This window comes from Anneissia japonica, unplaced genomic scaffold, assembly GCF_011630105.1.
Source record: "Anneissia japonica isolate Jap-2015-1 unplaced genomic scaffold, ASM1163010v1 scaffold9868_len12976_cov117, whole genome shotgun sequence".
Taxonomy (NCBI): domain Eukaryota; kingdom Metazoa; phylum Echinodermata; class Crinoidea; order Comatulida; family Comatulidae; genus Anneissia; species Anneissia japonica.
In genome coordinates this window covers 2,427-12,649 of record NW_022737332.1, presented here as the reverse complement: position 1 = coordinate 12,649, position 10,223 = coordinate 2,427, and the positions used below count along the sequence as shown (strand labels likewise).

Genomic DNA, 10,223 nt, shown 5'->3' with positions numbered 1-10,223 from the left:
CATCAATAACAAGGGTAATTCATTCATCATTTAGAAAAACTAGGCCTATCTATTTCTAGTGGATCAGAATCGTATACAGAAGGAAGAAAATTCAAAACCCCCGTGAAACAGTAGATTGTTGTTGTGTTGAAATCCCTGCGCATGCGCAGATCCATCCATGTTACATCTCGGAAGCTTTACCAGCCTCAGTGAGGCTGGTAAAGATTACCGAGACGTTCCGAGATTTTACAAGGATATTACACGGAGGTACTTTCACACGTGCCGTAAAATGTTACTTTTGGTTACATTTTGTTACATTTGGTAAGATTTTTGTACGTGTGAATCGGGTATTAGTTTTGTTTGTTATGCATCGTAATTTTTCTGATTTTTAGGTGTGAACGCAATTTGTATTTTCTTTTTAATTATACTGTGGTATAGACAAGAAGAACAATTCCCAGTAAAAAAATATTTGCGGGAAATTCAGTAGTTGCTTCTGTTCGTTACGGACTGCCAATGCACTTTTTGACATCACACCACACCTAAACATGCGCTCCCGATTATAACTTCTTTTTATTGAAAATGTAGGAATATGTTAAGAGAGTATTAATTGTTGTAGCCTAGATTGTAGGCTTATTCATTACGTTTGCCGTGCCTGACCATTGTAAACGAAAAACCTCTTGCTCACTCTAGATCACTAACCTTCCTAAGCCTAACTACAATACACTAGTATGCGACCTTCGCAGGCCGCCGGCAGCAGGTAATAAATTTTAGGTAAGTAGCAAATCTGTCACACGACCTGTCACTTGTGACAGGGGGTTGGATGATCGATTAGCAGGACTAAGCTAAGGGCTGATTTTCGGCATGTTTGTTTTGTAGGAAAAAAACGAAATAATAAACCGTTACAAAGTATGTACTGTTCTGATTTTGTTTGAATCGCTCTTGCTGCCGCCTTATCGGCTGGCAGAATACCATGAGCTAAATAATCATAGACAGGTTTAAAGAATGGTGACGTTTCCTGTTCAATTTTAATTGTTTAACATCAACTGGCAAATTATAATCTGTGATTATTTTTCTATGGATAGGGTAAAGTGAGGTTAATGGAACACTTCAGCAGATAAGTCCTGCTTGTGGTGTTATATCTCTTCTTCGTGGCAATTCTTTTGTTGCATATAATAAAATAATCATCTGTTGTAATATTTTAACAGATTAAATGGTCATAGTATCAACAGGTGTCTTAGAAAATTACGCGGCCTTGTGTTCCAAATACCCCAACCAATTAGGGTAAATGGAACGCTATTTTAGGGTAAATGGAACACGTCGATATATGAATAATATATTTACTGTACATCATCCAATGAACTATTGTGTTCACTATTTAAGCATGCATGAATTTATTCTGCGCACTTGTCGCATACATAGTTCTCCAGTTTGGTTAATTGTCCAAATAGTCCAGTACATGTTTCGTGAAACCACTCAATGCATTGGGTACACTGCCACCAGTCTTCGGTGTCCTCATCGTCAGCATAAAACCCTTTGCAGTTAGCGCAGTAATTGTTCATATCATCTCTATCATATTGTTCTTGCATGTTTTGTTTCTTTGCGGATTTTTTGTTGTTTTTCTTTCGACACTCAAGCTTTTTCTTATCACCATTTTCTTTTTGTTTTAGTAGCTTTTGAACTTTTTTTCCTGCTTTTCATTTTCCTTTTCCTTTCTCTTTTTTTCTCTTTCTATCTTTCTGGCCTCTTTTTTTTCTTGTTTTTGTACTTCAGCTTCAAATATTTCGTCAGCCGTTAAACACCGGGCTTGTGTAATGCGTTTAGTGGGCGCATTCTTATTGATTACTTTCTTGACCACAGGTTTTTTAAGTAGTGTAGCATACCGTGGTTCCTGGTGTGATGAATATGGTAGCTGTTGTAATATTAAATCTTCCACTTCGGCCATTATATTAAGCGGACGGTTGTCTTTATTTACGACGACATCCACAACAACTTCCGGTACTGTAACTGGCAGCTCTGGTACCGCAGCAGGTTGTTCGGCAAGTGTTTCATTGGGTAGAGCTTGTTGATAGGAGAGTTCAGCATCAACTGATGAGAATTGTATATGCTCAGTTGTGATGGCTTGTGGGTTGAATGGATAAATGCCAGTGGACTTGAACCCACTCATGATGTTGGCCATTGTCATCACACTGTGAAACACATCCTTGAACAGTCCACAAAAGTCATAGCGTGTAATGACAGAGTTTGGATTTTCACGCATGAAACGCTCACATCTCTTGTTGTATGCATTCTTAACAGTAGTAGTAGTAGTGTGGGGTGGTAGGCAATAAATAAATATGGATGGAATGCTCATGAGCTAATTTGAGCGTTGCAATAGTAATATGTGAAGAGTGGCCATCTAATACTAGTAGCACAGGGCGTACTGTTGGCAATGATGGTATAAACATTCGGCTAAGGGAGCCTCGCAAAATAAAGCAACGCGTATACCCGTCTACAACGCGTGGTTGGGGATTAAAATCTCTTCGCGTTGCCGACGAGTGGTTCAAGATACTGATCAAAAATGTTAGACGATTCCATTTCGCGAATTAGGGTTCGTTTTCCCGACGTTTTTGTTCTACTTGTTTGCGTCGGTTTATCTCGTGATTTTTATGTACTGTAATTTATCGACAAGTCTCTTTTCTATGTTTTGTCATAAGTTTCATTCATTATTATGAATTAATTTTAATACTATATCCTGTCATTTGTTATTGAGCTATTCTGTAAAATTTAAAACCGAAATGTCGAATACCAACACTCGAAACCCACTGAAATTTCCTATACACTTTTATACTGTATTATAATCAGGCCAAACTCATGTTTTTGCTATGAATATTGACGGGATAAATGCAATTTAATGCCAGTATATTGCTTTTTCTAGAAATATTCATAGGAACATTCCCATGCTCTGCTGCTATGGAAATACAGACTGAATCAAAGTGTACGTGTCATTGATCTTGCTGCCTGCCGAGTTATGCATAGCTAACCCTTTGTACGCCCCCAGTATTATAACCAGGCCAAACTCATGTTGTTGCCATGAGCATGGAGGAATAAATTCGTAGTAACAGGATAAGCGCAATTTAATGCCAGTACCTGCTTCTTCAAAAAACTATTTATAGGAACAGTCCCACGGTTCTGCTGCGATGGAATTGACTATTAGGGGTCTTTGATCTTGCTGCGGGCCGAGTTATGCATAGTCGTACCCTTTGTACGGCGCCCAGTGATAACGACTCGACGTTACCATGGAAAAGCATAGAACAAAGTAAGAAAATATCAGTCTCTGAATTTTTGCGTGCAAATAAATCTTGTATTTATTATTTTCTTTAAGTCTCATTTTCAATTATATTTTATATTTGGTACGATGCAAATAAATTAATTACAATAAAAACAACAAGGAAGTGACAAACAGAAATTAAAAATCAAACAAGAACAACTCATTCAGTAGAACATAAATTAAAGTTAATTAGCGTAAACAGTTTATTACATGAACATAGGCCTAATTAGTGATCAAGATTTACTGTGTGTGTGCAGTCGCTTGTATATGCTTGTATGATAATCTGAACTAAACACAATACATTTATTTTAGTGTTGTTTTTTGTTTTCATTTTGGAAGCTGAACAACAATAATTTAGGCCAAAAAATGGCTACCGTATCCGAAAACACCATTCCTCTACACCCAGGCCCAATGTCTGTTTTTAAAATGACCTACAGAGAATGAATGAAAATAAATGGGGAAAAAATAATGCCACCCTAGCTTAGCCTACTGCACTAAATTCTGATATACATCGTATATTTTGAGTATTTATTGGCGGTAACTGTACTTTATCATGAATAGGACTACAAATAATAGGCCTATTGTACACTAATTATTTTTGATATAGGCCTACCATAATATATTTTAAATGCAAGGTTATTCCCAACTATTATATTGGAACAAATTATAGACAATAAATCAATGGATAGAAAAAGCAAGTTAAAGAATGAAATAATGATAATATGTTAAGAGATCGTAATTCAGTAAATATCCCATAGCCCATTGAGTACAGGACCAGAGCCTAACTTTTACGTCAAAACCACAGGCCCTAAACTTCCAGCCCGGTGATGCAGACACCGCAAGGAAGACGTTCCAAGTCCACTTGATACGCCGTGGCGTATCACCAATTGAAAACTACTTTTATACATTACCAGTGCGTTTCATAAATGAAATTAAAATTCCTGTAGTAAAATAACATAGTCATTTGGTACATTCAAGCGTTTAAAAACGATTTAATGATTATACATTTTAAATTTAATTATTTTGAAAAATTATTATAAAATGAATAACCCACATGGAATCGTAGAGTCCATGGTTAATCAACGACGCAACAAAACATGTGCTTCGCTTCGCTTTCTAGAGAAAACACGGAGAAAACAATATTTTACAGTATACAATACAATACCTTTTTTAAAGAGCCTGATAACCATATATAATAAATACGGTATATTCTTTTACACTAAACTTCGATTAATCAACATTGAAATAGAATAGAGTCTAGGTTTGTGCCGCATCAAAACAGTGTTTCATCGGTAGAAAAGGGTGAGAGCAGTGCATGTAACTGCTAGCTGGAGATTGTTTTTGCTTTTTTTGAAACGTTTCTTGTCACATACAATGGATATACTGTTCCAGCAAAGTTCCAGATTAATCAATATTAAAATAGATAACATATAGGCCTAGGACAACTGCTCACATTTATATCAGATAAAGGTACGTTAAATGAAGTTCAATATTTTTTTTGTATTTCGCTAACAAAGGAAGTGTATCCTAAGTTCATGATCGAATGTAGGCCTACTGTAGTACACCGATATCTGTCTGTCGTCCTAGACAGTTTAATCTAATTAATTAATAGATTTAGTTAATCTTAATTAATACTAAAACGATATAAGAAATAATAATTTTAAAGACTAACTGTAAAAATATATAATTAGGCCTAACAAAAATTCATAAAAATTGCCTGTTTTCGATTTTTAATTTTACTCCGTAATTTTTCTGAGTAAGCCAAAACCTTGGCCCTATCCATGGAGGTATAATATCTATGTCCTAGGCCTCTCCTAGTTTTATATTTCTGCTGTGTCTTGGTTTTAATCGTAACGGTGACGATGACGATAATCTCGATAAATTATTAATGTAATTCTCAGAAATATAACGTGAGCTTGCGTTACTTCCAATAGGGTTTATTTTTATACGAGACGTTTTTGTTTGTGTTAATTGGGTTTTTACACTAAGCCTGTTATCTATTCCCCACTACGAAGTGGAGTAGCCCAGGAAAATAATCCCAACGCGTGTCCAACTATGGGATTAAACTGCCTTTAATCGCATCGCGTGGTCCACTCATATACGCGTTGCTTTATTTTGCGAAGCTCCCTAAACCAACTTTCAAACAGTTCAGCAAAAAGGGTTCCTGGTGGGGCATTATTTGTCAACTCTACAGCTAAGCGCTTTCCTTTAAATATGATAAAGGGAGGTAGAACACTACCTTGGGTATTGGCACACACAAGAATGGTGACATTTTCTCCACAATCACTGGTACGAGACTGAACAGTTTTTTTACCCTTAGTGGCGATTACCTTTGACGGAGTGTGTACAAGACTTAGTCCTGTTTCATCCAAGTTATATATCTGGGCAGGCTTGGACTTTAAACCAGTTCTGTCCAGCAATTCGCCTAATTTTGCAAAGTGGTCTCCAATAACATTCGGATTTAGCATAGCTGCACGCGCAGCTGATAGGCCTTCAGGTTTTCTTAATGAAAGTTGAGGATGCCTTCTCATAAAACCTTGGTACCAGTCATAACCTGCTTTTTTTTCTTCTTTATTGAAGCGGTGTGGAATGCCTGCCTCATATGCCAATTTACAAACCCTGTTTATGCTGAGGCCAAAGCCGAGGCTCTCCATCTCTTGCAAATAAGTGACTAGGCGGCGTTCATCTTCAATAGTAAACGTTGGTGGTCTAGTTGCCGGTGCATCTGCCAGTGTAGCCTGTGGCACATCATACTGCTTTGCTGCCTTACGTAAAGTAAGCCTCTTCTCCTCAACAGCTTTCATCGCAAGTTCCATTACTTCCGGCTTCCATTTCCCATATTTTGGGGTCCATGATGGCTTCTGTCTTGCCATATTCGATCTGAAAACATAGTAGAGTACAAAATAATAAGAATAAGGTAATATGTAATAGCACACTTTGTTAAAATATGCAAAAATATAACAAAAAATTACATTAAGGCGTGATCTACAAATTATCCCCAACGACAGAAACGGGTCAAACACGTTTACTATTGTTATATGACAAGCTCCCAAACGCGTCTGTGAAATGCCGTTTGGAAGCTTGTTGTTCGAGCCGTTTATTCCATTTGGAAGTTAACTCCTCCCCTTTTCATATGGCTGACTGCTCGTGAATGGCAAAATGTTAAACGCGTTCAGCAAAATTTGGAATTTGATCGTGATTTAAACAACTTCAAAACTTGTTCAGTGTTCCTACCGTACCTAGGCTATGTAGGCCTAGGCCTATATTTATAAGTAGTAGCCTGGTAGTAAAATGCTAGCCTACGCTAGGTGACAGTTCACGAAGAAGCCTACGTTTAATAATAGAGAAAATAGATGTTCTATTTTCTCTTTAGTTTATTGAATGATGTTTGGCGAATACTGGCGTCCATTTGTGTTCCCATGTGATTATGTGTGCAGGGAGTTGATAAATGTTTTCTCGTTCGTCGTCAGCTTCTTAGCTGGTAGGCTGCTATTTAACGAAGATAGGTCTTTCCGATAGAGCAAATGGCAATTAGGCCTATGCAGTCTTTAAACTTTGAACTTGGTTCATTTCAAAGTAAAACTTGTTCAGTATTTTAAATTGTACAAAAACGGTAGTTCAACCGGGGCCTGGTCTAACGACACAGACGCGTTTGTCGCCCAAAACAATAGAAACAATGGCAAACGCGTTCAACAGCACAAACCCGTTTAGACGTGTCTGGGACATATTCGGACTAGCTTATTAATATTCATGAGGCACGATAATTAGACGATCGCTTTCCCAGACGCGTTTGTAATACATGGTTTTCCCAGACGCATTTCTGTCGTGGGGGATAATTTGTAATACACCATTCCAGGATAGTCTTTGTCGAATCTCATATGGTGGAGCTTCTTTATGCCATTCAACGGCCTGAAATATGGCTCAAGATAATCACCCCAGTTGTGCTGCTGCACAAATACCTCACCTGACTCGCTTCCAACGATCCTTGCTTTGTTTATTCCTGTGGTGCTGCTATTATTCACTACATTTGCCATGTCATCAAGGCACCCAACCACATTGTTCCGGTATTTCTGTTTAATCAGGCCAAAGCCAGCGTCAGGGGAAAATTTAGTATGTCCTGCTATCAAGAAATTCAGGTGGATCTTTTCATGAAGTTTGTAAATTGTGTGCCACGCTAAGTACCACAACATGTATTGATTTTTGTTTTGGCCTGAGCAGTTGTCGCAGTTCAACTGCACCACTTTTTCTCCTAACCCGTTTGAAATTAAGAAATCGTGTAAGTAGGAGATTACGGCTGACGATCCCTTCGATAGCAGCATACCCTCATCTATCAAGTAGTTAACTTGTTGTGGAACAGCTTCGCAGGCAACTCCAAATATACCACACTTCCTTGTACATAAAAAGTAAATGGGACCTGGCTGTTGTGGGTCAAAAGGAAATGCGACCTGCTGGGCGAAATCAAAGGAGTAATGCATCGTGTAGTTCTTCGAACATGGTTCAATAGGTCCCAATCTCTCGCCAGTATTTTTTAGTACATCCTTTGAGTTTGCCACCATCTCCCTGTATAGCTGTCTTTCCATATCCGCGACTCTCAGATGCTTGACACTGCAGACGCGTCATCTTCTCGGCTTCACTTTCATTTGCACTTCTATAAACTGAAGCATTATTCGCCTGGCAAGTCCAGCACAGGTCTGATTTTGGACGACTTATCATCACATAAGGGGCATACGTAAGCCAAAGTTTATTGAATGTTGACCTCCTGGCAATTCTCAGCAAGGGTTGTCCTGAAAAATATGTAGAATAAAATTATGTGAAAGAAACAGAACATCAGGTATATTATCAATCATTATTTAAAAAATGCTACATTCCGGTTTGCGATAATGGACCATTATTTTAAAGCCAGTGTTTACGTGCCACACTGTATATTCAATAGTTTTTTTTTGTTTTCTGCTGTCCTAAGTGAAATTTTTTTTATAACGTATTTTGCTAAGAAATTAATTAACAACAAATATTTACTTACCAGCAGCTGTTTTTCGCCGATTCACTTCTTCCATTTCTTTTTCATACTTTCTGAAAACTGTGGATTTGTTTTCAGATGACGGCAGCAAACGTGTTCGTGGATCATTGGTGTTCACTCTGCTTTGACGTCCAGGTAGAGGGAGGCCATGTAACTCACCATAACTTGTAATAAACGTTACAATTCGAGTTATATCCTCTGTAGACAATGCAGTCTTGTTAAATCTACGGCCGCCAGTCTTTGGTTTTGGGAGACATACACCATTCGTTTTATAATGTTTGGTCAGTAGGTTTAGATAGTTGTTGCTTATGCTAAAGAAGAAAAAATTAAATAATGAAAATATTTGATACAGCTAAGGCGTCATCTCCACCGATTTCCAGACGACATGGGGTGCGTCCGAAAATAGCTGTAATCGTGGACGCGTCTGTGAATTGTATCAACCTCATTATATTCTCATTAAATATTCATGAGCTTGCCAACCCGTCGTCGGGCCCACACAATACAGACGCGTTTTTCTTCAGTTGATCGCGTCTGAAACTTGTCTATTTTCGAATTTACAGGGACGCGTCTTACTGCGTCTGTTAGCACTTAAACGTTAATAATGTTTCAATTCGGTTACAAATTAAAAATTTCAGCCAAGAGACCACCGAAATTGATGCATAATTATGCCTAGGTCTAGACTACATGCTAACGTTTACCTTTGCTTACGAACGAATTATGAGTACAGTACGATCATGGTCCATCATTGAAAAAAAACACTCCCAACACAGTCTTGGCCCAAGTATTAAACCACTAGGTTTATGCAGAGCAAATATAGTACCAATTGAACAAAGGGTTGATTAGCACATGCTTAGTAGTACTGAGCGCTATCACAACGAAAAATCCAAATAAAACTTCTTCAAACGTAATCAAAGAACATTCAGTAGAGACGACCATGTGCTTCTTGTATAGGATTTTATAAACAAAGGCAGTGCGCATTCGCAGTGACAGTGCGAATGCGTCAAAAACCAGTTCGGGGTTTAATGAAACCTTCGACATCACGAGACGCACCCAGACGCTAGACTGAGGACAGCGTCTGGGCGCGTCTCGTGAATGTCGCTTGTCGCTGAATTAGGCCAAATAAAAATACCCTTAACTGGGACTTTCCCAAATGGAGGGTCTAGCCCCCCCCCCCAACACCCCCATCCTGCTTCTTAACCTATGGGTCGCGACCCAAATTTTGGTCGCCGAAATATTTTTAAGGGTCACGAGATTGCTCCTGACTTTCAAAAAAAGAAAAGAAAAACTTTGCAAAGCTTAGGCCTATGTCGAAACATAGTGGAGTACTACTACAAAGACAAAAGCTAGAAATTATTGTCAACCAAAACCTAGAATATATGGTTGCATTTGCTTGTTAAGTTCGTTTGAGCCTTTTTACGAATGGGTGGGGACGTACAAGTTTTTTTGGAGTTTTTTTTTTTATGTACAGTGGAGTTTTTTTTATGTTTTTTTTTTATGTACAGTGTTTATATTTGACCAGTCAGCATCACCCAAGTCGGCTGTACACTAAGACTGTTTTGTTGCAGATCGCCTCTGCGCATGCCTCGTCTCGCTCTGGTGATTTTGAGCACATGTTCAAACCAGAGGAAAGAAAAAGTATTGCCTGCCGCCCATCATCATTGAGTATGTATCTGTTGGGCTGCCATGCTGAAATATATGTCCGATAAATATAAACACGGCGTGATTTATATTATTTCTCTTAAAAAGTGTGCCGTATAAATTTGAAGGATGCAGTGTGGATTTGTTGTAGATTTTGTTGATGGGATATTCGTACCATGCCAGACGTGACCAGACGCACCTAGACGCGGGTTTAAGCGTCTTTACCGCTCGTCGATGGAATTCACTGATTTGAAGAGGACAGGACTGGCAATGCCAATATGG

At 38.4% G+C, this 10,223-nt stretch overlaps 1 protein-coding gene and 1 pseudogene across 1 annotated transcript; both read right to left on the bottom strand.

Moving 5' to 3' along the window:
- Positions 1-1,370: 1,370 nt before the first annotated feature.
- Positions 1,371-2,236, bottom strand: LOC117117327 (annotated as a pseudogene).
- A 4,893-nt stretch (positions 2,237-7,129) lies between these two features.
- LOC117117326 lies at positions 7,130-8,614 on the bottom strand (the record flags this gene model as incomplete). Its single annotated transcript, XM_033261596.1, has 2 exons — positions 7,130-8,070; positions 8,307-8,614. Coding segments are annotated over 2 exons (595 nt in total), but the record flags the coding sequence as incomplete, so codon positions are not given.
- Positions 8,615-10,223: the final 1,609 nt, after the last annotated feature.